A 27,897-nucleotide genomic window follows, 5' to 3' on the forward strand; every position below is an offset into this window, starting at 1 on the left:
GGTGGCTGCAGATGCATGCTCCTTTAGAAAAGTGCTCGAAGGGCTTAGGGGGGATTCTTTAGGAAGGCATGCTTAGATGTTGAACACAGAGCCCTTTTCCAGATGTTTGGAGTTCAGGAGCAGTTCAGAGGGCCGTCTGACATCGGTGATGTTTATCAGAAGCAGTGCTCAGCTGCCTGCCGGGCTGCTTTGTAATTTGCTTCCCCTTCTCTCTACCCCCCACCCCCCATCCTCTGAAGCTCCATCCCAGAAAGCTTGGCCTTTCTCTGACAGCTTTGAGTAATTCCCTTGCAGCATAGTGGTAGACAGGGCAAAGGAACCCAGCCTTCCAAGTTCTTTGGTGGGGAGTGGACCAAGATACAGCTGTGGGTTGCCACACTAAGAAACTGCCTATTGTCAGTGGCTTATAGTCAGATCCTGGGCAGGTGATGATACCACAATGAGTTCTCAGAACTCTTGACATACAGAATAAAAACTTTAGAGGAGGAAAGAGAAGGCTGTACAGTTTCAGGGGTTACTTTTGGGACAGCATGTAGACAGTGGTCCTCTGCAAAGAGGGAACTAGGCTTTCAGGCCTAATAAAACTGAAGGAAAGACAGTTTCAATAGCTTGGGACTAAACTCTGTGTACCTCTGCTGAGGAGAGCAAAGCCCGGAAGTGAAGCCGCTTGCCTGGAACCAGACTGATAGAAAACACAGAACCAAGACGCAAACCCAACAGATGGGCTTCAGCAGTTTTAGAGCCCCCTGAAAGTGGAGGAGCTGGAGTGGCCCCACTCTCTGGTCATATTTCTGCACCTATATCCAGCCCACTGCTTCCCCTACAGGCCTCGGCTTTCCATCCTCAAACTACCTGGGGATGCTGGCAGACATGGGGGTAGAGTTGAGTTAGACAGTGGCCTTATCAACCGGGGTTACCCTGTAATAACCCCTGTCCTCAGAAAGTTCTCCTCGTGTTGTCCTAGGGCCTAGTGCCCACATGAAGAGACACTTTCCTCCCCAGTTTGAGGTATATATAGTCAGAGAAGAATTTACCTCCTTCCTGCCTGTCCCTGGGCTCTAGTGACAAAAGCCAGCAGAGGCAGAGCCAGCTCGGGATAAGCTGCTTCCTATGGTTAGCCCCGTCATTTCTCCCCCTGTTCCTGTTTACTCCTCTCTAGACAGGTTTCTGGAAGTCATACCCTGGAAAACCAGGCTGCTGTGGAATTCTAGCCACTAAAAGTGAAGGTTCATTTTAGTGCTGGTCAGACCCCAGGACTAGGAGATACTATTGACGACTAGCCGAGGTTTGTTCCAAACGTGGTTTCAGTGCCCAGAGATAACGGCTTGACATAGAGGTAACATCCTCAAGGACAGTACCCCCTTCCCACCAAAAGGCAGAGGAACTAGTGATGAGCAAGAACAGAATAAAGAGGTGTGGGAGGTTCCTAGCACATAGGACCGCAGGGATTATATGCAGCAGAGTCCTGCCTGAGAGGACCTGTGCCTCTTCCTTTCCTGATGATGTTAGATGAAGGGTGTATACCAATGGTATGACAGCCTCTTTTACAAACACACCCATGGTTTTCCTTACCAAGAGTAAGCAGGATCTCTCCCGCTCAAGAGCTGAAGCCCACTTCCTTCATTTCCAATGATCTAGTCTATTCAGGACCACAGACCGCACAGTTTCTAAACAGTAGAAACATTTCTCACAATTCTAGAGGATGTGAAGGACACAGTAAAGGACCAGGCATATTTGGTGTCTGGGAAGATCTGCTCTCTGGCTCAGAGATGACATCTTGCTGTGTCCCCACATGGCAGAGAGGATGAACAAGCTCCCTTGGGTCTCTCTCATAAGAATATTAATTCATTCATATTAGCAGAACTTTCATGATCTAATTAGCTCTCAAATTATCCTACTTCCTACTTAGCATGGTGGGTGTTAGGAATTGAGCATTGAGACTGAGGGAAAAACAAGATATCCACATTACGCATCCAACAAGCTGCTGCAGTGACTGACCTTTGATTGACAGTGAGTGGAGATACAGTTCATCCATCCACCAACTATAAGTAGGAAGAACCCCTATTACATAGGTCCTGGAGATGCTATGGAAACTTCTTACCCTGTCTCCATAAAACACCACTTTCTGTGAAAGAGATAAGTCATAAACCTATATGTGCATATGATGGTATGATATCAAGAACTAACACCATAAGAAACAGTAGAGGGGTAACCAAGGCTACCATCAGCTGTGGCCAAGAAGGCTCTCGAGACAGCTCATCAGATACCTGGGTAGAATAAAGGAGACAGGACTGTTATATTTGTTCAGGGTGAGACTTCTGAGGACAGAGCTGATCTCTGATACCTAATTATATACCTTAGTCATTAACCTTCTGTGCCTCCATTTTCTCATCTGGAAAACAGAAACAATGGTAGAAACTCACCTCAAACAACTGAGTGCTTTATCAGGTTAGTATTTTTACAGCTTGAATATCCCTTAGCCAACGGAAGAGAGCAGGATTAGTTCAGCTTTTAGAACCATGCATTCTATAATGAGGCACTTGAAGGATAGGATACAAGTCTAAACATGGGCCTCATTTATATTCCTATACAGCTTATGCATATAATCTTGAGCTATTTTTATATACCATCATTAATACTTTTATGTACAAAGCAGTTTTATTATACAGAATTTTCTGCTTGCAGCATCTTGTTGACACCAAAGTTTTGGCTTTAGAAGCATTTTGAGTTTCGCTCTTTTTTTTTTTTTTTTTTTTTTTCCCGATTAGGGATGTTCAACTTCTGTTGCTATTTGGGGAAAATTGTATCTCTGGCAGAATTCATGGCTAAGCTGTTCTGATCTAGGTTCTCCATGCTGCTAGCAAGGGAAGTTGGGAAGTCCGCTGACTAGGAGAATAAGTTGTTGCAGGGTCTGGGCCCTGGTTGCACGGGGCCTGACTGAGAAATGACTGGCATGGTATCTTCTGTGGTGTGGCAGTACTCAGTACTCTCAGCCTCCTGTCTGTCTCTTGCTTCGCAGGAATTGACCAAGGTCAAATGACCTATGATGGCCAACACTGGCATGCCACAGAGACCTGTTTCTGCTGCGCTCATTGTAAGAAGTCCCTGCTGGGGCGACCATTCCTCCCAAAGCAAGGCCAGATATTCTGCTCACGGGCCTGCAGTGCTGGGGAAGACCCCAACGGCTCTGACTCGTCTGATTCAGCCTTCCAGAATGCCAGAGCCAAGGAGTCTCGCCGCAGTGCCAAAATTGGCAAGAACAAGGGCAAGACAGACGAGGCCATGCTGAGCCAGCACAGCCAGCTGCAGGTGAGTTCTAACCGGCTCTCAGCTGATGTGGACCCACTGTCAGTGCAGATGGATCTCCTCAGCCTGTCCAGCCAGACGCCCAGCCTCAACCGGGACCCTATTTGGAGGAGCCGGGATGAGCCCTTCCATTATGGGAATAAGATGGAGCAGAACCAATCCCAGAGTCCTTTACAGCTCCTCAGCCAGTGCAACATCAGAACTTCCTATAGTCCAGGAGGGCAGGGAGCAGGAGCTCAGCCTGACATGTGGGCCAAGCACTTCAGCAACCCCAAGAGAAGCTCGTCAATGGCCATGAAGGGGCATGGAGGCAGCTTTATCAAGGAATGCCGTGAGGACTATTACCCAGGGAGGCTGATGTCCCAGGAGAGCTACAGCGATATGTCCAGCCAAAGCTTTAGTGAAACCCGAGGCAGCATCCCAGTTCCCAAGTATGAAGAGGAGGAGGAGGAGGAGGAAGAAGGTGGCATATCTACTCAGCAGTGCCGGCCCCGTCGTCCACTCAGTTCCCTGAAATACACAGAGGACATGACCCCCACAGAACAGACTCCTCGTGGCTCTATGGAATCACTGGCCCTGTCAAATGCAACAGGTAGGCTAATACTGGGTAATACCATATTTTTCTACACAGATGCCTCCTTCAGCAGCTGCTGAGGAAGGTTGATCTTGTCAGATAGCTTCTGTCTTTGAAGGAATATAGACAAAGCCCGAGTCCAGAGTCTGGATGCCTGTGATGTATGGTGAGGTTTAAGAGTGAGTGGGCAGAGACTACCCAATGGAAGGGAAGGAGCCAGGTGAGGAATGGTGTCCCCTCAGGGTTCTGGCTTCAGTTTGCCCCATGGAGCTCTGAGATTATGTAGTAAGTCAGTTTCTCCTGGTGACATTCAGACTGATGTATCATCCCACCATGCCCACCCATCATTGCCTTTGGACTGCTAGAGAGAAGCATTGTGTGTGTTGTCCAGCAGCATTCAGGGAAAAGAATAGTGGGGGCATTTACCACACAACTGGGATGGAAGTGCCCTAGCCTGTTATTGCTTGAGGACCCCAGTTTCCAAGGTTTTTTTTTAACCCCAGGATCTCAAAGATATATAAGTAAATATGTATATATAAATATATATATATATATATATAAATTTAAATATATATATATATATATACAGGTGAGAAAGCAGGCTGACCAAAATGGACAGGAAGGAGGTAGACCATCCTGTCACCAACAGTTTAACAGTTTTCCAACTGGCTGTAGAGATAAGATAGTTACCTAAGATGACCCATGGCTTTAATATTTAAATGCATGTTCTGTGTGCTTATCTTACTGATCCGGGTATGTAAACCAGACAGGGTGCTGTTTAAGATTCACCTGGTGAGTCATCTGTTGGGGGTGTTTCAATCAAGCTCAGCAGAGCCACGTGTTAGCTGCAGCTTGGTAAGATTGCTCCAGAGTGTGTTCGGTGTCTGCCCCTCTGATAGCAAAGAACCGGAGTCACCGGTGTGTACCTTCATAGCAGGTCTCACAATCAAAGATGTGCCTGGGATCTACAACATTTTGACATTGCAGCGTAATGATGTCTACAAATAACAAGCCACATCCATAGCTATCCTCGGGTTCTTGGAGCCTTGTAGGCCAAGGGTTCGACAAACTTGGACCATAGATATGGATGGTCAACTCTGTTAGTCCCATCTGATAGGCTCAGCTGCTGCTCAGCCCCAGCTACCAGTTGCAATAAACACAAATGTCTTAGCTAACATGAAGCTTTTACCACATGCCAACCATACCACATGTCAGTTCTTGTTCTGGGCATAACACAGATATTAGGTATTAATTTAGGTGTCACCACATTCCAAGGGAAACATTCCATTATTCCTATTTCTGAGTTGGAAAATCAGAACCAGAACGTTTGAGAATTCCCCAGCTTTTTAAATTAATTAAATTTGCCCTTTGACAATTTCTCACATGTATATAGTATATTTCTCCTATGCCCCACCTTCTCCTCTCCCTCCCACTCCTGCTATCTTCCCCTCCTCCCTATAGGTCCCTTTTCTATGTTTGCATCTTTTTGTCTTATTTTGGGACCCACTGAGTTTTAACCAGGATTGTCTGGGTGACCGTGGTGTGGAACTATCTAATGGGGCCTGGTGGGTACACGTCTAAAGAGAATGACTCCCCTTTTTTCCAAATCTGTCAGTAGCCAATAGTTCAGCAGGGAGAAGAAGGGTCTGCATGATCCCTCCCATCCAAGACTGGCTGTTGACGCAAGCCTTTGAGGGACAGAGCAAGGCGGTGGCCTGGACTTCAGAGCCATGCTTTTTCTTGATCCAGCGTCTGCCGCCACCATACAAACCCCACATGATTAGATCCTTCGTAGAAGTTAAAAACACAGATTTTTAAAGATGTAGAATCTATTTAAATTCTCCCCTAGACAAATAAAAGCCCGAGTCATAGGCTGTCTATACAATGAGTTTTACCTTTTATCTCTCCTCCAGTGCTTCACTGACTGTGTTCCCACTTGTCCCAGAAGACAGAGCTTAGCTATTCTTACCCCCATGTTTCAAATTTAAATATATATATATATATATATGACACTTGGTGAATAAGCAGCTTCCCTGATAATTGCAGAAATAAGAGCAGTGAGTGCAATCAGGGCAGTAGAGAAGACTGCCTGAGAACATCTGTGTGCTTTAATTATTTCAGAGGACAGTAGGTAAATATGCGCTCCCGCCTCAGAAGCTAGCTTTCTTAGGCGAGACCGCTTGCCCTAGAACCCCTGGAACATGTGATTAAGATGTGTACTCCTCAGCTTCCTCCCCAGGCCCTCTGCAGCACAGCTCAACAGAGATGGAGCCCAGGAGTCTGTGGTTTTGCCAAATCCTTCCTGCTATGATGTGTGCCATTGTCTTAGGGCAGATGTTCTGGGTTTGTCTATTTTGACAATAACTGTCTCACACTAGGGGACCTTATGAGGAAATCAGGGGTCAAACAGTAGGAATCTGGGAAAGGTCAAGAAAGAACAGAGTCTCCACTTCTAAGGAAGAGGCTATAGGGTGTTTACTCCCATGATTCTCAGAAGACAATGTCCCTCTGCCTTTGATTTCTGAAAGGAAACACTGAGCCATGTGTGATGAGGCTGACAACAAAGATTCCAGAGATCAGCACTGTTCAATGTGGTAGCTGGTAGCCATGTGTAACTATTGAAATTAGATTAATTAAGATTAAATGTAATGAAGATCACAGGCCAACAAGTAAGATATAAGGGCTGTGTTGGGGTTCTCTTAAAGGAGAACTGATATATAGCTATATATAGATATACATGCATACATTGAGGAAGGGTTCAGGGAGCTTAGACCAGCTTACAGGATGCAGTTCAGGTACTCCAGCAATGGCTGTCTCACATTGGAGAGGCCAAGAATCCAGTAGTTGTTCAGCCCACAAGGCTGGATGTCTGATCAGTCCCAGTCTGGTGCTGAAGGCCTGGAGGATTCCTGGAGAGCTGCTGGTCTTCAGACTATGTTGAAATCCTGAAGAAAGTGGTCCTAACATTGGCAAAGGAATGTCACAATGACAGGATAGAAGAACTTGCCAGGGAAACCAAGGTGAGCAGGCAAAAAGCAAAGCTTCCTTCTTCCAGGTCCTTTTATCTGGGCTTCCCCCAGAAAGTGCCACCCAGATTTAGAGTGAGTCTTCCTACTTCAAATAATCTGATCAAGAACTCTCACACAAGAGTGCCCAGCAGCTCTAGCTACAGTTAATTCCAGGCACAGTCAAGTTGACAGCCAAGATGAGCCATCAGAGCAACAGCAATCGACCAAAATTTAGATTTCCTTTTCATTAATTTGAATTGCATTAGCCGCATGAGGCTAACGGCAGCCCTGCTAGATTAAAGGACAGAGCGAGTGTATGGTGCGCATATGGGGTTAAACCCCCTGCCAGTCTTTGGGAGCTCTTATACAAGCCTTGGCTTTATGGATTTTTCGGCCACTAGTCAAAATAATAGGTTGAGAGTCTATGGTTTCCTTAAAATCATTATTTATTTATTCTAGACAGGGTCTCATGTATCCCAGGCTGACCTCAAACTCATTATATAGCAGAGAATGACGTTCAGCTTCTGATTCTCCTGCCTGATGGTGCTGGAATCACAGGAGTACGCTCCCACACCATTTACAAGGTGCAGGGCAATGAACCCAGGGCTTTGGGGATGCAATGAGCTGCATCTCTTCCGGTCTCTGGTTCAGATATTCCCTTCATTTATTTTTTTTTAATATGTGACTAGGGATTGAAACCCAGGGCCTCATGCCAGCACAGCAAGTACTCTGGCACTGAGCTGTGCCCTTACCTCTTTTTTCTTGTCATTGATGATTTGAGGCAAGGTCTCACTCAATTACCCAGGCAGGCCTTGATTCACAATCCTCCTGCCTCAGCCTCCTGAGCAGCTGGGATTGCAGGCTTCTTCTACCAGGCCTAGCTCCACTTCATTGCTCAGGAGACCTCCAGCTTTAAAACAAGTCACTAAATTCTCTAAGACTCGGTTTTCTAGAAACTGGAATTTAATGGGTATCAGTGCTCCCTTTGTAGGCATCTTGTGAAAATTAAATAATAGGTGCAATTAAATTCAAGAAGCACATATGACCCTCTGTAATGGTTCCTGGGAAGTTCATATTGTTAATTCTTCTTTAACTCTAAAGTACATTGTGGGATGGCTCAGTTTCACCACTCTGCCAGCACCCACCAATGGTTTGCTGTATGTAGAATGTCCCTGTGGCCTCATCTTTGCCCAAGAAGCAGGAGGCAATATGTAAAACAGGGAATTAAAGGAAGTAATTTTGTGCCCTTGATTTTCCATGGGACTATCAGACAAGACAGCAAGGTACAAAAATGATGGTTGTTATCACAAGCAAAACTTCTGGTTGTAGCACAGCTTAAGTGGCTTTTTACATCCTACTCCACATAGTCCTGGACCAGAGGTATCTCTTTGAAGGATGAAGCAAGCTGGTCTTCTCTTTGCTGATCCTCAGTCATGCATTTGAAGTCTGCCAGAACATTGAGTAGTCCTTTGAGGAGACAGTGATCTAAACCATCCATGAATTTTTAAGCCTTAGAGTCACAGACTGAGCTACAGGTATAATTTACTAACTCCTTTGGTCATGCCTCTAAAGCTTGGTTCAAGATAATGGATTTATTTTTCCTTCTGAGGATGGCAGCTCATGCTATTGAGTAAGTTCAGTGTTTAATCTGGCAGGCAGCATGGTCCTTTGTAGACAGCATTGTTCTTTAGAACAGATCTTTATAAAAGCTCAGCTCAGCCACTTGCCAGCATCTGATCTGGGCCCTGGCACTGCCCAGATTGTTTAGAACCGGGAGTGTGCACGCCCTTCTCCATGAAAAACACACTCCGTGCTGTCTGCTACCGCTGAGTGACTCAGGAATATTGCTGCGTAAACATCAGTGTGAGAGCGCTGTGAAGCTCCTTAACCCTGCTCTTCCCAGATGCCATCTGAAGCTGCTCACAATGACAGTGATGATTGAAGCGGGCCACTGATCATGAGCCAACATGCTGACACCTTTACACGCTTCATATTTTTGAAACCTCACAGCCCTGGGAGATAAGTCACTATCAGAGCCATTTCACAGATGAGAACACTGACATTCATAGTCAAGCACTGACTCTCACGCCATAGATAAATAGAACTTTCCACTTCTTTCACCTAAGTTCTAACAAGTGGCAAAGACTTGAACCAGGTGTGGCAGTCTTCCCTGATACCTATCCTCACAAGGAGCCATGATCACAGCCGGAGGACTTGCACAGTGATTTTATCACAGGAGTATCTGAAGGAACAAGGCTTTTCTCCCCTGCTCAAGCTGCTGTGTGTGTGTGTGTCAGTCTGATTCCGGTAAAGCATAAGAGCACAAGCAGGCAATAAAACCAAGGCAGAAGGGTCAAGCAGAGATGATGTGCCAAGATTGGTCATTCTTAGGAAGACAAGGAAGAGCAGGAAAAGTGGTCCAGGGTTTGGTGCCCAGGCAAAAAAAAACACAAATGAGATAACAGAAGAAGGTCACAGTTAGGGGTCAAGGGCTAAGTTTTACATTGTGCCCCAAGTGCGTGACAGAGAGAAAACTGGGACTGGGAGCACCTTGCAGAAGCCATTACCACTGGACGACTGTAGACCTTGAGACAGTCCCTGTTGAAGGCTCCCGATGAAGAAGAATATGGCGGAGAAGGGTGCTCATGGCACAGCCACTTTCTGCAAGAGGTGCAGCAAGACCTGAGACTAGTAGGAAGGGAATCGGGTGCATGGAGTTGGGGAGAGGGAAAATTACTTCTTCATTAATGCTCTTGTTCAGTCAGCATCCGTGCGTGGCTTAGGGCCTGCTCCGTGAACTCCAGCTGGCTGAATGAGAGCGCAGGCTGGCTTACCTGTTCTTGCTTCAGTGTCCTCGCCTTTAAGTTGTGATGTTAGGAGAATTGAATTAATTCCTATGAAGAATTTAGAACAGTGCCCAGCACCCTGCACGTGCCCATAGGACGTCAGTGGTTGCTGGCATTAGTAGGGACAGCTGCCAAGCTAAAGTGAACCTAGATCTTCTCTTTATCTATATTCTGGTGGAGTTGACAGCAACCGTTCAAATGAGCGGTATTTGAGGATTGCAGGTGGTAAGTATGGTCCTGCAGAGCTACACTGAAGAGGAATATTGGTGTGGATGGGTAATCAGGGAGGGCTTATGGAAAAGGAGGTGCAATAAGGGAAGGGCTGTGTGCAGTATGAAGAGCAGCATGTGCAAAGGCCCTGTGGTAGAAGGATAAGGAAAGTAGGAACTAAAGGAAGGGCTTGTGGCTGGATGAAGCACAGTCACAAGCCTGGTAAGGAAGGCCAGGGCAGTGTGTTATGTGAAGAAATGGGCAGTGGCTTGCAGCGACACAGGGAATGAGTCCTGGAGCCAGAGGAAGACTGACTTGTGAAACAGTAGAGCTGGGTGAGATTTGAGGCTTCATAACTGCTGACTTGTGCCTGTATCTACAGAAAGTGCTTGTGTGGTTGGCCTGGCTCTGAGGAGAAATCTGAAGGGCTTCTTACCTCTCGTCACATCCACAGCACATTGAGTCATTTGCACCTCATCTCCCTACCTGAAAAAGGGAGTTGCTCAGTTGTTCAATGGGAAGCCATTGACAGCGGGGGAAGGGGGGGGGAAGGCGCGAGGGTAATTTTTTCAGTGTCGCTGACAAACTAGAGAAGTTGCAAACAACAGTTTCAGAGTCTGAAGCAGCCACAGCAGAGCTCACTCACCCAGCAATGTCTGAAATGCTTTTTTTAATCCTTATAATGCCAAACAGTTCCGTATTGGCCTTGAGAATGCTTCTTCTGTTCCGTATAACTGGGCTATCTGTTCTCTAGCCCAGTTTCTTTATTTAGATAGTTAAGAAAAACATCCTTAGCCAGTTGGCACCATTTGAGGGGCCACACCTCAGACATGCTCAGGAAATGCCTGGCCCTGATCTTTATATTGATTTCTGTTAGTTACTTGTTGTGACAAAAGCAACTTAGAAAAGGAAGGTTTTATCTTGGCTCACAGTTCCAGGGCATAGCCCAGCATGGCAGGGACATCCTGGCTCATGACAGCTGACCACATTGCATCCATAGTCAGGAAGAAGAGACAGATGGATTTTGTGTTTGATTTGCTTTCTCCTTTTTTATTCAGTCTAGAGCCCAAGCTCAGGGAGCAGTATTTGGAGTTGTACATTTGAAAACCTAGAACTCACTTGACTCCTTTGCAATGTCCCCAGGGTTAGCCTGGAATAGACTTAGGAAATACTTCAGGAATGTCACTGAACTGCCGTATAGACTCTTGTTTACAACTATTACCAGGGGTCAGGGTAATTTTCAAGTTCTGGGCCTCTTCCTCAAGAATGAAATAAAAGTCCACAAACAAAGCCATAGTACAGATTAGAAAGGAGCTAGGTGCGTGAGCACACACCTTTAATTTCAGCACTCAGAAAGCAGAGGCAGGTAGATCTCTGTGAGTTAAAGGCCACCTGGTCTATAGAATGAGTTCCAGTATAGTGGGCTACACAGAAAAACCCTGTCTCAAAGAAAGAAAGAAAGAAAGAAAGAAAGAAAGAAAGAAAGAAAGAAAGAAAGAAAGAAAGAAAGAAAGAAAGAAAGAAAAAGGAAAAAAGGAATAAATACATTGTTATGAGTGAGGGCACTTAAGGTGCCTGATTATTGTTTGGGGCTTCTTTTTTATGGGGTTCAAGAGATAGAGGTGTTAGATTGCTGAGGTAGTTTCCTATTTTTGAGTAACAGGATTGTATTATATAATTTTTTTTGCTCACTCCTCATATCCTTTTCCATAATGCATCTGATTTTAACCATGCCCAGTTATAGCTAGGCATAAGAGAGCAGTTAGGGGACCCTTCACTTTAGGACCCCATTGCGCTTATTGTCATGCACACAAACCTGATCAGGCTGGATGGGACCCTTGCCCATTTGTCCCAGTCTGTGCTCTAGGATTTGTCTGAATAGAAATGGGATGTGATCAAGGCATAGCTATGGGAGTAGCTTATTCCCATTGTTTGAAGCAGGTATGAGGTGCTGTGTGAATGTGGAAACCACGCTGCCAACAGGTTGCTATGTGCTTTGTTTAGAGAGGGGTGTATGCATGGTCCAAGCCAGGTTGCTAAGTTACATAAGACAGCGAAGGGAGCTGTCAGCAGCCCTAGCCCTTAGTATCCAATAATAGATTGCTTTTTCAGTCGTCTAGCTCCAAAATACAGAATTAAACCTCACTGGCTTGACTTGGCTCACTTCACAGTTCTTAAATTGACCTCCACAGCCAGAAGGAATGAATCACATGCCCTGCCCAGGACCAGGTGGTGAAGTCAACCCTTCATTCTGTGGGAGGGGTGTACTAGGTGCTATTCTGTTGGTTGGATATAACAACATGACCAAAAGCGTCTTATGGATGAAAGGATCTATCTTGACTGACATTTCCAGAGGGCTAGAGTCCGTCATGGTGAGAAGGTGTGCTGGCAATGAGGAAAAGCATAGCAGCTGAAGCAGGGATCTGATCTGGCTAAGCCCATTTTTACCCATGTACTTGAAGCAGGGGTCGGGGGTGGGGGACAGGAAGTGAGGCAAAGCTAAGTCCTCAAAGCCCACCCTCCCGACATCATTCCTCCTCCTAAAGGTTCCATAACCTCCCCCAAAATAGCATCACTAACAGGGAGTTGAGTGTCCAAATACTGTGGGAGACATTTCTTATTCTCACTACCACAAAGGTTCTCAAAAGGAAAGCAGGTCATGTATTTAGAGGGAAAGGTGAAACCAGTGGTTTCTAATTTATTGTATGTGTTCCTCACATCTGCAACTGTCCTTTTAAACTGATCCCATCCTCTCGGAACCCTATGTTCTGAATTTGACATCAAATGCTTATTTTGTATGATAGTTTGGTTTTTTCTAGAGGAAAAAAAAAAAAAAAGCACTGGTTTAAGAAAGGTGATCGTAAAGGGATCTTAATATAAGCATCCAGAGTGTTCGGTAGGATGGATTGGGTAGAGCTCAGCCTTCTCAGATTAACCAATGTAACATGCCTGAGGACATGCCTTCACCTGAGGTATATTCTTGTCAGTCCTCAGAGAAGCCGGGTTATCTTGTTGGCATTTTAGGCTCTGAAATCATCCCATGCTCACACAAAGAGCAGAGCCAGGTGACAATGAAGAGAATAAAAGCAGTGGAGCAGGGTGGGCCGGGATGGAAGGAGTGGGGGGTGGGAATCTGTTCTTGACTTTCCTTCCCAGGAAAGTAATTTTCCTGGTGTACAGGGGAGTAGGGGACAGTCTCAGGGCAAGTGAGGCAAGTGAGAGAGGAAGGCAGGGATGGACAGATTGGATAGAATTCTGTCCAGAGTGGTCAGTGTACCTCGACCACAAGCCACGCATGGTCTTGCTGCCATTCTCTGGGTCCAGGGAAGTTTTTCTAGTGTTTCAGTGTTTGCTGACTGTTAAGGAGGCATATTTATAACCTCTTTGGGGTATAGACGGTCAACTCAGCCAAGAGTAAGTAACCGTGGCTGCTGACAAGAGAGAAAGGGTTACATATTTTATTCATTTGATCACCAAAGGGAACTGCAAAATTGATTCAACAAAGAAGTATTTTTGGCACCTTTCCTTTCCTTATAAAAATGAGCCAGCCCTAAAGACAAGCCATCTACTGTCTCAGCGCTTGCACAGCTCCGACCTTCCCACAGTCACCTGCAGCATCCCTTGCACACAGTCTGGCATTAGCGCAAGACCTCCCAGCGTCACCCGTCCGCCCTCCCCTCTCTTACTCTATAGGAAGTTCCTCCCAGAACAATGGAATTCTGATGTTATTCAAACCTAGGTCCAGCTCTGAGGAGTACACTTCTCTTTCTCTGTGTGTTGAGGAGTATCTATGTATGTATTTATTTGGGTATGTGGGTGTGTGCTAGAGACTGGCACCAGGTATCTTCTTCCATCGCTCTACCTGATATTTTGAGACAGAGTTGCTCCCTGAACCTGAAGCTTTTCCACTTAATGAGGCTGGCTGGATAATTGTCTCCTGAGAGCTTCCTTTCTCAAGTGCCACATCCTCCCACTGCTATCACCACTACCCTCTCACCCCCAGGGCTGAGGTTACAGATGTGTTCTGCTACACCTGGCTCTTATTATGGTGCTACTAATCTGAATACAGGTCCTCATGCCTGCGTGACAAGCGTTTCACTGATTAAGCCATTTCCTCAGCCCTTTGGAGAATGTGTTTCTCCTGTAAATAACCAATCATTTACTCTACCCTTCTAACTAGTCCAGGGATCCACTTACATTATATTTATCTGGAGATTTGTTTATCATGCAAACACTGGGCATCATCTAAAACTCACAAACAGAATCTTTCAGAGATCTGATGGGGAAACAGATCTTAGCATGTGTCCCAGAGACCTCATGGACCCACTGAGTTAGTTTAAGGATCACCAAGTTGTAGAAACCCAAGCCATCATTCACCATCTAGGTGAATGGCCCTACCTACTAGCTCATCTGAAATTAGAATTTCCAATTTCCATCTTTGCTACAGTGCCCCCTTTGCCCAGAGTGTGGCATACTGTTGAGACAAAACAATAATAATAATAAAGTGTGTCTCAGAACTTATGAATGTGGGCTGGTGTGAGGGCTCGCTCACTTAACAAAGTTCTCACTACACAAGCATGAAGACCTGATTCTAGATCCCTAACAGCCACGTCCCAGCAGAGTGTGGTGGCATATAGCTGAGATCCCAGCAGTAGGAAAGTGGAGACAGGAGCCTGGACAGTACTGGCCAGTTAGTCTAGCCAATCAGCAAGCTCCAGATTCAGTGAGAGGTACTGTGTAAACTTAGAGGGAAGATGCTGGGCATTGACCTCCAACCTTCACATGGATGTCCATACACACACAAACGTATAGACACACACACACACACACACACACACACACACATACACACCAAAATAAAATCCATCTAAATGTGTCCAACTTCAAATCACTCTTAGTTTAGTAAAAAGCATCTCAATGAGTAAGGCAAAGATTCATTGCTTGTGACATGTGTCTTACAGAAGGGAGTAGTAACATGCCAGGAATACTTGGTAATTTTAATCTCACCAAATGGCCGCAACAGAAAAAAAAAAATGGACAGGACACTCTAATCTTGCAACAGGACCCTCTTTGGCTCTAGAAACAGAGTGAAAAATCAAAAGCACGTGAGATGAGAGGTTCATAAGAGTTGATTCGTATGGGATGGGTTTATGGAGGGATGAGTTTTGGGGAGATCTCAGCTGGTAAAGCACTTGAAACCATAAGGGCCCAATTTTGATCCCCAAAACCCACATTCAAAGGGGAGAGCAATCATGGTGGCATGTGCCTCTAATCCCAGTGCCGGAGAGGCAGACAGGGAGATCCCCTCAGTTCATGGGCTACCTAACATAGCCTGCTTGGTGAGCTGCAGACCAGTAGGAGAGCTTGTCTCAAAAAAACAAACAAAACAAAAAATTATTTGGTACCTGAAAAGCGACACCTCCACATGCATGCTTACACACGAGAGTGCACACACACATACACACATTGCTATACCACCACAGCAGATGGACGGGTAAATTCTCCTAGCTGGAGCTACACCATCTTTCATCATCTTCAGGTACTGGCCTGGTAGGAGCAGTGTAGCCTAGCTCGGAGTCTGACAGTGAAAGACCAAGTTTGGAGACACCTTGGGTATCACTACCGGGTGCTACTGGCTGCTGGTAGGTGGAGGCAGGAAAGGCTTCCAGGCATCTTATGGTTCACGGAACGACAGCGAGTCCCATGTCATTCTGGATCAGCTCAGAGGATGGTGGCATGATGTGATGTGAAGGAGCCTCCCAGATGGCCAGGGGCAACAGCCCCATTTCCTCCTTCTTCTGCCCCAGCAGGAGCACACACTTGGCTTGTGCTTAGAAGGCATCTGCTTTGCATCTCCTCCCTTCCAGCTCTGTGATCCCTGCCCTCAGGCCTGCAGCTTGCTGACCAGAGGCAAATTCTGCCCCACGAGGTCATGGGAGGCATGAGCTGATACACGTGAGGCCTTTCATTGCTCATCTGGCACGTGGCAACGTCAATATTGAAAAGTTATTACTACTTTTATTGTTAGGCACTCGGGTGCTCACCTCCTGCCACCTTGCCTTCCTATGTTTAACCAGAGAAGGGAGGTTGAGTGGAATTTAAGAATCACTGTAACAAAAAAGGCTAGAAGGCATTAGTGAATGCATGCGGGTGAGGTTTGGCCATCTGGAGGTGCCAGTGACCCAGACCTGTGTGAATGCTCACACCCGGCAGCCCTGCTGTCTGGGGTTTGGGAATTCTCTTTAGTTCAAGAGATGAGCCCTTTCTCACCGGATCTGTTTTTCTATCTTGCCTGAGCTAAAAGAGGCTACCAGAGCCTTTGGCCCAGTTACCTCCCACCAGCCTCCCAGTGAGAGTGGCTGTTACCTCACAGCTCTAGTTTCCTCACCACCACATCACCACCGTACCACTACCGCATCACCACGTCATCGCCATCACCACTACTGCCACCCACACCACCGCTACCATAACACCATCACCACCACCCGTGCCACCAGTATCAATTAACTTTTCAGAGAATTCTCATTTGATACAGCTCCGAGAAATTAATTTGTTCTTTGGGTCTATGGATGAAAAGCTGGCCTGGACTAGGGGTGGGAACTGGGAAGACGATGGAGACACCACAGACATTTTCCTTGGAGATCATTTTCAGCTCTAGAAATGAGCTTATCGTGGCCCTGGACAATGGGTCTGTTTCAGCAGACTGTTTCCCTACCACCTGTAGGGAGACAAAGGCATAACTTCCTGCTGCCCCACCCCGACCCCTGCTCCTCTTAGCATAACTCTGTTATCCCTGAGTCACTCAGCACCTGAGACGCAGGGCTTCTGCCGCCAGAGCATCACTGCGCTGGGTGCTTTTTCTCTTCTCGAAGTTAGGACTTCCCAGGAAGCAGATGGCTTTCACTGTCTTTTCTGTCTTCTGAAGCTGTTTGTTGTAGCGGTAATTTGGTGGCTAGGCATCTGTGTGACACACTTCCAGCTGGCTCTATCAGATGGGGCACGTGAGGGAAGAGGACATATTTTATTCCAGCTGTCTTCTGAGCCCTAGAAATTCCGGGAAAGAAGAAGTTTCCATGCCTTCGGTGGACTCAAAAAATGTCAGCTCCACCCAGCCCCATTGTCTTCCACAGCTAAGCTCAGGGGCCACTCCGGAACAGTCATTTGTAGATATTATTTGCTCACAACCCAGTCCCTAATATCATGTATCTCATTTACAGAAATGGCCTAAGATGCTACACCCTCCCACACAGCATCCTCCCTCTGCAAATCTATTTTAAGGAGCTAGATTTCTAGTGTGCCATGCTACCCAGCCTTAGCAGCCCTGCTCTATCTGTTTTCCAAACCAAAACCTAGTCCAAGATGCTTTTGGAAGGAGAAAAATTAGAGAGAATGAAAAGCTATCTTACAGAATTGTGGTGTCGAGTTGTTTTATTTTCATTTAGTCAACAAATATTTATTGAGTGCCTACCATGTGTCAGGCACCCTGCTAGTTGCCAACTGCACGTTGATGAATACGTCTGACATGCTCCCTGTGTGGGTCAGGGCCCCAGCAGGAAACAGCTGCTGCACTCAAGAGGTAATTAAGGAAAGCTAGAGGCAGACTCTGGACTGCAAATCTAGTCCCAAGTAGAAAATTACAGCCAGCCTATAGCCTAGGAGGAAGGAGCCAGACTAGTGAAACTTTGGCCTCTGGTCTTCCGTCTCTCATCCTGTTGATCAAACTTACCTGGGAGCCAGAGGAAAGGGAGCCACCTATGCAGCTCTCAGGACAGAGTACAGCCAAGAACTGGTTTGGAATCTAACAGAGATGTGTAAAAACGCAGAGAGAAGCAGATCACAATAAGTGCAAAGAGAGAAATGAGCCAGATTAGAGAAGAAAATGTTAAGGTTTGGCTACACAGAGAAAGAATGATCAGGTAAGCTATCTGAATGCAAGAGAGGAGGAAAAGGAGATGGTGGTTACAGATAACATGTGCAAAGGCCCTGGACTAGAGAGCACTGTCCTCATTCCAGGAGCTCCAAGGATCCCAGGGCGAGAAGAGAACACCGGAAGAGACAGCTTTATTTGGAATTATAAAACACATCTCCATGGCCGGTCAAACTTAGCCTCCTGGTGTTCCTAGTGTCCTGGCAGCACTGCCCTGTTCCTGTTTTCTTTAGTCAGGTGCATTAAAGAGGAAGAAGTCAGATGACTCGTAGGGAAGGCTGAGAAAGCATATTTAGGACCATACGGAAGCAGTGATCAAAAATAGCACTTATGCTGGGTGAGGGAGAACTTGCTATTTAAAGTGGAAACAAGAATTTAAAAAAAAAAAAAAACTATCTATGAACTCCTTCTGTGGGTATTGATAAAGTTTATCCTTTTTAGGACTGCTTTCTGCCCTGGTTAGATCTAGATTTTATGCACAGTTTATTCCCGTTTTATCTCAGATACCACCTTCGCCAAACAACTGATTTATAAACCAGACTAAAGCAAAAGCTTCCCTTTAGATGAACAGTAAGCTTTGAACGCATGGCTATACAGAAGTGTGATTCACACAGTCCCATTATTTATCTTCTTCTCTTGCTCAAACAAGCCAGTATTAACTATGGACGGCCAGCTCCAAGCGCCTTGGACCTATCATTTGTCTTTAAGGAGAAAGATTAAAGAGTTGGCATTTTCCCTGTATATGCGCGTTGCCATAGTTACAAGGCTTTTATCCATCTTTCAGAGTTTTGCATCTTTCTGCTTGTCTTAGTTTCTTGTTGCTATGATTTAAAAAAAAAAATTTGCCCTAACAAATGCAACTTAAGGGAGAAAGTCTTTATTTTAGTTCAAGGTGCAGCCTGTCACAGTAGAGAGGTCAGACCAGCAAGAGTTTGAAGGGATGCTGCATCCGTGCTTAGGATGAGAGAGCAGTGGGCGCGTGTGCAAGCATTCAGCTTGCTTGCTTTCTCCACTCTCACAGTCCTTTTTTTTTTTTAACAACTTAGCATGAGATTCTCACATCGCCATCCTTCCTGAGTTTCTGATTCTTTCCACTCCCACTCCCTTGTCCACAGTCTCGCTTCTGTACATCCCCGAGGCAGCAAGATCTACTGTCATAAACGGAGCTAACAGCTGGCAAGCCTTCTAAGTAGGACACTGTGCTAACTCCTACTGTATAATTATCCCAGTTAATTTTTGTAGTAATGCCATGCAGCATATACACACAGAACAGCCCCACAAGAATTGTCCAGCCCCAAATGTCAATAGAGATGAAGTTCAGAACCCTGATGTAGGCTGGGTGAGGTAGTGAGTGCTTTTAATCCGTGAAAGCAAGAGGCAGAGATAGGTGGATCTCTGAGTGTAATGCCAGTTTGGTTTGCATAGAATGTTCCAGCCTAGTAAGGGCTGCATTATAAGATTCTTCTCATGAAACAAAAACCTGCTGCAAAACTATCTTTTGTGGGGAGGTTGTATTATGAAAAATGGTCATGTCTCCTTTAAAAGGTAATAGGGCATTATAATACTAAATAGGCTTTTTAAAGTAGCCCAGGTTTTCCCTTCACTCTGCAGTTCTCTTGTTTCATGTGGAGAACGATCCATGGTAGCCATTCTTTGGGTTTTGGAGGACTGAGTTTATTAAAAAGACATCAAACAGGAATAAGAGAAGAAAACAGCAAGCGGCAGAAAGATGGTAAAGCTTCAGATCAGACACTTACCCCATCCCAGCGCTGAGTGGGGAAGCCTCGGGGACCCAGAGTGCCAGCTGGAGCAGAATGTCATCTAGGTGAGGCTTCTGAGGTTCCCACCTTGGGCATCTGTATACTGTGGGGTAAACAGTCTTTTGCTTTGGGAAAGTTCAAGCTAACAGCTCACGGTCCTGTTCTCAAGCCTGTGGTGTGTTCACTCTTGGACTGTTTTGCTGGTCTCCTTTTTCTTCTTGTAGGGCTGCAGGGAACAGCACATCCTGCTCAAGGGGTCTTAGAGGACACTCTAAGCATGCTTGGGTCTGAAGTCTTATCTACCCCATCTCCAGCACCCGCCTCTCAGTGAACTTACTCAGCACACAACAGTTTGCTAACGTAATGTATTATACCCACCTCTGGTGGGGACAGCTTGGTCATTCCACGCCTCGCTTTGTGAATCCTGGCACTTGGCATTGTTTTATCAGCAGCAGGTGGCGCCTGCCTTAAGAAGTGTCTCTTTGCCAGCCTAGATGTTCCAGGTCTGCTTTGTACCAGTAGAAATTGTGGGGCAGGCAAGTATGTGTGTTCATGCCCCTTTTAAATCTATCATAGGTGATCTCAGGCCAGGCTAACCCTTTCTGCAGCTCAAGTGCTACTTTTTTCTTCCCTTACCATCTCACTGCTAGCAAGCTGTGAGCTCTTCTCCCCATGGTAGCAGACCTGCTGCTGTGAAACAGAGAAAAATGAACTTTCATAATCCTCTAAAACATGAAAGGATTGTCTCCCTGCTTGGCTTCAACTGTTCTTCCTCTCCACCAACCCCCAAGCTCTTTCCAGTTTAATCAGTGCCTACTGCCCTCCTCCGGAAAGGGAACTCAACTAAGATGAGGAGCTGAGCAGGATGTGGAGGTCCAACTTGTAGTCCTAGCACCCAGGAGGCTTAAAGCAGGAGGATTATGTTTGAGGCTATCCTGGGCTACATCGTGAGCCCCTGTCTTCATTTAAAAGAAGGAAGGGGAGGAACAGCTGAGACTGTTTGGTGTAAAGAGCTAAAATCATAACCTAAGCCCATGAGAGAGAACAAGTTATCCTAAATCGTGGCCCACAGCAGCTTACCAAGCAGAGAGTATCGATAGAGGACACCACAGGGTGACCACGGGGTTCTCAGGAAGAGCAGGAATAGCTCCACATTGGGCACCTGGTACCATCGTGCCTGGGAGGCAGCTGGTCACTGAAGCCTTCATGCACCTTAGCCAGGACTTGAATAGGTCCTGGTTGCTCTGAGCCTCTCTTAGCCTCAGATTGCTAACATTTTTCAACCTTTGGGTTTCTTCTAAGTAGCCTATACTCTGTGGGTACACAGGCTCTAAGTTATGTGGAGCTGTGCAGTATTTCATTGCCCCTAGCTCTTCTCTTTAGATTTAATTTACTTTTATCTTACGCATTTGAATGTTTTGCCAGCATGTGTGTCTGTGTACAATGTGCTTGCAGTGTGCAAAGATTCTAGCAGATGGTATCAGATCCCCTGGAACTGGAGTCTTAGAAGGTTGTCAGACAATAAGCGGGTGCTGTGAATAGAGCCCAGGTCCTCTGCAAGAGCAGCCAGTGCTCTTAACCTCTACGCCATCTCTCCAGACCCTATCCCTAGTTCTTTTAACCTGTCCCATATTACTGGACTTTTAGGTCTTTTTGCCCCAGCTTTTTACTTCTTCAATTTGTGTTGAAATATACTTTGGACTTGCATCTGCATCCTTACAAAAATGTTTCCATACTGTAAATTCTTAGAAGTGGGATTGCTGAACTAAGGCGTATGAGCATTATAAGTCTGTATAAATATAAGATAACCAAGCCATCCTTCTACATACTTTATCAGTTGCTCATCATTGAAAAAGTAGGAGCTCAAGGTTGGGTGCTTGATGGAAATGATCCTTGCTTCAGGATCGGAGCTGTGTGAGCAGAATGGACTAGTGTTTTCATAGTCTATGCACTCAGCAGGTAAAAGCTCAGACAGATCATGCTGGAGGCAGATCAAGTCCCCCTTTCTGCCAGATCTCTAAACCTGTAGTGGGGTACCAGCCATCTGAAATGGTCTTCAGGGAACAGGCTTGCCATCGACTCTGCTGAGTCCATTCTTGGTTGGTTAGTGCGGGGGCTGCATTTAGTGACGGGAGCAGGGGAATTAAGTCATCAGTCCTCACCAGCTAGGATCTGGCAGGAGAGGTGGTACAAATTGTCCTGGAAATTCTGCCTCTGATGACAGCCCTTGGGTTTGCCAGTTATAGAATCTTCATCTTTTGCTTGGTGCCAGCAAGGCAGAGCAAGCTAACAGGCAGTTTCCCAGCTCTGAAATCCAAGGTTGCCCACAAGTATGGGCAACCTGTGAAGCCGGCTCAGAGTCCCTGGACATCTTTTTCATACCTACATGATATGGAAATGGTAGTTGGGATGGTTAAGGGGATAAGAGTCAGCTGGAGAACCTGTGGAAGCTGCAGATGCTTGAGTGGCACTCCCAAAAATTCTGACTGTAGATTTGGGACCCGGCCCCAGAACCCATATGAGTATGCGCCCCTGAGCTGCTGACACTGACTGTTGGGCTAAACACTTAGACAATGGAGGAGCAAAGAGTAGGTACCACACCCTCACGAGATGTAGTGATAGGTTTGGATTGATGAAAAACAATGAAGTCAATAACATTTCTCATACGTTCTCCCCGCCACTTAAAAACAACTCACCCAAACATTTTCCAGCCATCTGGGCACCGCCTAAATGTTTTTTGTGTCTTCCTTCCCCATACTCACCTTTCTCTCTTGTCAAGACAGACTCTGCCAACTGCCTTTTTCCTGGGGTCTTGTGCCTTACAAAGCTCCTTCAGTAGGAATCCACACTGGCCTGCTAGAGGATAGAGTCCCAGCTTAGAAATCCCTCACTGTCGGTGAGGAGAAGCCATGGGTAACTCTGATATTAAAAAAAAAAAAAAAATCCAGAGAGCAGGCCAGGCTTGGCGGGGGAGGAATGAATTTGAGGACTCATTCATGGGTGTTTGGCAGCAGAGGGACCTGCTCTCCAAGCCAGGTGCTTTTCCACTACCCTGGGGAGCCCAGCAAACAGCAAACAGACAGCACGTGGGATTTCACAGATGCAAAGCAAAGATTAAACTAAGATACAATATAGTCAACTGACTGGGTGGGACCACAGGGAGGCCATATGACAAAAAAAAAAAAAAAGATGCAAAACTCGCAATCACGTAAAGGAACGCTGATTTTAAGAATCAAAATTTGCACCAAAAAATAAAAAAATATGACTTAACAAAGTAGATAATGAGGTCTTATAGCCAGGCGCTGTTTCCTGTTTCCTCTCTGGGTGCAGCCTGCAGATGCAGTACAGCCAGCCATCCCCCTTCATCTTCACACACCTCCCTAGCCCATTGCCCTGTCTTCGCTTGCATCATGGATGGCATTCCCTTGCACTGTAAACTGAAGTAAACCTTTTCTCCCCTGAGTTGCTTCTTGTCAGGTGTTTCATCACAGACAAGAAAAGTAACAAACATACCAGTGTTTCAGAGGACCTGCAAAAATTCCCCGACTTGCTCGCGTTCACGAAAAACTCTTTTCAGCTTCATCCAGAGAGGGCATGCCATCAGAAGGCTTCCTTAACTTGAAAGGTGTATCGGAGGGGAGGTTTCATGGAGGGAGAAGAAAGATTTGAGGGCCTGGGGAACTCAAGGGGGACATAGCTCCTACCAGGGAGCAGCTCTTTATTCTGTCTGTGCAGCAATTGAACCCAGCCAGAGCCAAGTTGCCCCAGGAAGTCAGGCCAATGGCACAGGCTGCTGTTAGGAAGCAAAGGGTGAAAGCAGGAAAAGATGTTTCTGTGACCCAGTTTGGAAATCCTTATGCTGTTCTAGGAACCTAGACCTGGCTTCATCGTATCTCAGCAGAAGTAGGGTGCTGGGTGAAGTAGGGTGACAGCTTCCTATCTATCAACAAGAAGAGGAAGAAAATAGGGCAGAGCAAGGCACTTTTCTAGGTCCCCCTTTGTATGGTTCCCTGGCTCCCTAACCAGAAGCTTGGGGATTTTATATGCCCAGAAAAAGCATCTCAGTTTGTCACCAGAACACACAGCTTCTTAAAAGTGGTACGTGACTTTGTTTCATACTCATCCTCTTGCCTGGTCTATGGGACATCAAGATGGCTAGGCTGATAAAGGTAAGTACTGATAACCTGAATTTAATCTCTGGAACCCAAATGGTAGGTAGTAGGAGAGTTGTCCTCTGACCTCCACATTCTAATTAACCCACATACACACTCACACACACATACACACTCACGCTAAATACATGCATACAATGCATATATACATACATACATACATACATACATACATACATACATACATACATACATACAAACATACATGAATATAAAAATAAAAAACAAAAACCACTATGGTCCAAGGAACAACACTGTTAGTATCTTCCAGAAGATCGTTAGAAATTCAGAATCTGGGATGCACCTTAGATTTAGTGGACCTGTTTGTTTTTAAGAGGTTCCCTATAAAATGGGGTGTCTTAGAAAAATCAGGAGACCAGTTTAGTCCCTGCCTCCATCACTGACTCTCATCCTCACCCATGACCTTGAGCCAACCAAGTGGAAGGATCACTGCTGGCATCTCCTGGATCACAGGATATTATGTACCCTCAAAAGGATGAGCTCTGTAAAAGCTTAATTCTTCAGCAATTATTCTCTATAGCTGTCTTTTATGAAAGTTTGACACCTTTGGAAAAAACTCAGAGCTATGACTCCCCTGTACCTGCTTCCCTTCTGCATTCCATTCACTTATTCACTCATCCAAACTTACTTTCTCTAATTAGCCCCTCTCCTTCATTCGATCCGCCAATATCTTTTAAAATATGCCATCCAGACATGTCTGCTGTATCCCTGAGCCCATCTTTCAGCCAGTCTAGTAAAATTGCTTCATCATAAATACACTCATGAGTGACACTGTCAATCTCTAACTCTGGAGAAGTAAAATCATGGAAGCAAAGATCTAAAGCTTACAAAGAAACATTGTGTGCTGTCTCTTAAGTATCTACACTGCTTTCATCCAAACGTCTTTTCACTCCTTTTTCAAGCTGGCATTACATAAGCTAGAAATGCATATGCCTAAAGGCGGAAAATATGAGTTTGGCCAGGCATCGGACCATCGATGATGAAGGCCCATGAGCATGCCAACTTAAAGCAAAGAGAATGGGAATATAGTTCAGTGGATGAGAAGTTCTTAGCTTGTGTGAAACCCTGGCTTTCATCCCCAGCGCTGCAAGAAGTATATTGGCTACCTGAGCCATGTGACACACAGGTGTGTGCTGGGAGGGGAGAGTGCTTCCATTTACATTTAAAATAGTCACAACTAAATCCTGCCTTTGGGGTGTTGAGTGATAGCCTAATAATCATAGATATACACAAACAGAAATATGCAGGCCACACACTGAAACTCGGTGAATTATACTCACACTGCCATGTCCGCAGTCAAGAGTGGCTCAGCACCCAAAACTTGCTCTGTGCCTCACCCCACTGCACCCCTTCTCAACACCTAACAGCACAGATCCATTTGAAGTTATGATTAGTTCTACAGAAATGGACTCAGACTGTGCATTTTTTTATACCTGGTCATATTGACTTTCTTGTATTTGTGAGATTCCTCCGTGTAATGTGTAACAAAAACTTGTGTTTATGCATGAAACTGAACATTAGTATAAAAAACTCTTTTCGCCACTACTGCCATGGGTTAGTGGGTTGTTAGCAAATGTCTGCTTCTCTCTCTGCCATCCACCCATCCTATTGCTGAATACTGGTGTCCAGGCCATTCTCTTTCGTGGTCCCAGTACTGAAAAGCAGGCAAGTAGAAAACTTCTGGAGTAGCTGCTGAGTGACCCTGGGCAGATATCCCAGTTCTTCATTATCTAGTTGAAAAAAAAAAAATGGAGATGTGAGAACACGTGTAAAACTTCCTTAAAATAACAAACGTGGGGTAAGGCCCCAGTAAGAACACTGAGCATGATCGATCTTAATGCACCAGCAATATCTGGAGTTCTCTTCGCTAACCCAGTTGGTGCCTTTACCCTTAGCTTGTCTAGTTACATCCATTTTCTAGAAGATAACCGTATTGTTTTCCTTTACATTTATTTAGTGTGTGTGTGTGTGTGTGTGTGTGTGTGTGTGTGTGTGTGTGTGTGCATTTAATGGTGTGTCTATGCCTTAGCACATGTGTGGAGGTCAGAGGACAACTTGTGAGAGTGGGTTCTCTGCTTCCACAATGTAGGTCTCAGGAATCAGGCTCAGCCACAATTGCCTTTACCCATTGAGCCATCTCACCAGCTCCCAAATCTTCACCAAGGAGGCAGGAAGCTGAAAAGTAAAATCCAAAGTCAGTGCCCTTCACCACACCTCTTGCTGTCCCTTGAGGGTCTACGTTAACCCACCTGCAGCCATATAAACACCACTTCCTTGGGCTCCTGTTTATGTCCTCGGCCTCATCTTGCCCCTCTCTTCTTGCACAGAATCCTCTGGGTATGTGGCCCTTCTGCCACTTCTTAGAACACACACACACACACACACACACACACACACACACACAAACTTTCTCTGTCACAAAGTGTTCCTGTTCCCGCTGCCTAGAACACTCTTTCCCACCCTTGGCTTGGCTGTCTCACCCTAATTATCACTGACATGTAGCTCTTGGGCAACACTGTCAGAATTCACACAGCTTGTTGTCATCTACCTAATATCCCCTCTGTTTCCTTTTGGGGATTGTTCCTAGTTGCATTGCATTGTTGTCTTGGCTGTGTCTTTAACTGTACATTGTAATGTTCTGACAGGGTGTCACCCCGAAGCTTCCTGTTCACAGTGTAATATGCTGGTAGGGTGTCACCCCGAAGCCTTCTGTTCATACTTATACATACAGTGCCTGGGTTAGCTTAACATCTTTGAGGAAACTACATGGAGCTCCAAGCCCTTGGCTTCCCATTCTCCATCACTGGAAGCCATTGAGCTCCTGTCTCCTGATAATCTGTGGTTGCCTGAGCCAACACTCCAGTGTGGTGTGCTTGCTAGTTAACCATATCTGGAATGTAGCGAAGTGTCCCTGTAAGCCCAGGACAGAGTCTTAAGACGATCTTCAGTTGGTTAGAAGGCTTTATACCCCCTTTCAATTAGCAATAGACACTGTTACAACACAGCCAGAATCCTCAAGTAGTCCTGCCTAAAGCTGACTTCATGTGATTAAAGTTAGCACTATTTATTTGCAAAACATATCTGTCCCTTTCTAAGCTCCACCTCCCCCCTTTTTTCTTCAAGACAGAGTTTCTCTGTGTAGTCCTGGCTATCCTGGAACTAAGGCTGTTAAAAATCAAAACAAACAAAAAGTCAACAAAAACACAGATTCCCCAACTGCTCCTGGCATGGGGACTGCCTCAGAGTGTGGTTGATACAAAACTATCTTTATTGGGACAGACAATAGTTTCATTAGAAAGTTAAAGGAATGAACAAGTCAGGGATTAAAAGGTAGGAGACCTCCAGTCTGATCCAGTTTTGACCAGGAATAGCTTGGTAATATACTGGTTCTGTTCCATTCTGGTGGCTCCCCAGCTGACAGGCTCAGATCTCATACCTGTCTTGAGTACCAGCTGGTTATGAAGAAACACGTTAATTTGTTTTTGCCTTCCAGAGTGTACCGAAGATGGTCAGATGGCCTTTCCCAAGTGAGGGAGGCAGAGGAAGGCTGGAGAAAGGGTGAGCTGTAAAGTCAAGAGTGTACAGCTCCTCCCATTTCCTCCTATCCTGCTGCCCTGGCAGTGGCCGACAAAGGAAAGTGCTCTCAGGCGTGCCAGCACTTTATGCTGCAGGAGCAGGTGGCAGTCCATACTGTCACCTGCCAGGATCTGCTGGTCCCTGGGGACCTAGAACACGAGTTCTCATGATCAGAGTTAGCAGTTGAGAAAGATTTTTCTTAATAGCTCAGAATCCAGGAAATAAAACCAAGGAGCTGTTGAAACCCACTGCAGAGATATGTGGGTCTCCCAGTGGTCACACAGCAAACAAGTTAGCAGTTCCCAGATATTGGAGATACTCCACACTAGAGCCTAGTGGCACATGGAGGCTGGTTTGTCTATGCCTTCTAGAAATCATGTTTTCTGGATGGATACAGCCTGCTGCCACCCTCAGTGGGATGGAGAGACTTCTGAAGTCTCTGGCCAGGAGGCAGCTGCCAAACTGCATTCCTTCGAGCTGTGGTTCTTTTCACGGTG

General features: G+C 45.8%; 1 protein-coding gene across 2 annotated transcripts in view; it reads left to right on the forward strand.

Annotated features, from left to right (window-relative positions):
• The window catches only part of Prickle2 (prickle planar cell polarity protein 2), a 158,571-nt gene that overhangs the window by 116,211 nt on the left and 14,463 nt on the right, over positions 1-27,897 (forward strand). For both annotated transcript variants that reach the window (XM_055628462.1, XM_055628463.1), the window contains exon 7: positions 3,020-3,898. In XM_055628462.1, the coding sequence (XP_055484437.1) occupies positions 3,020-3,898 (879 nt within the window). The remainder of the gene's footprint in view (positions 1-3,019; positions 3,899-27,897) is intronic.

The sequence above is a fragment of the Psammomys obesus genome, unplaced genomic scaffold (assembly GCF_907164565.1).
Source record: "Psammomys obesus unplaced genomic scaffold, mPsaObe1.curated_primary_1811, whole genome shotgun sequence".
Lineage (NCBI taxonomy): Eukaryota > Metazoa > Chordata > Mammalia > Rodentia > Muridae > Psammomys > Psammomys obesus.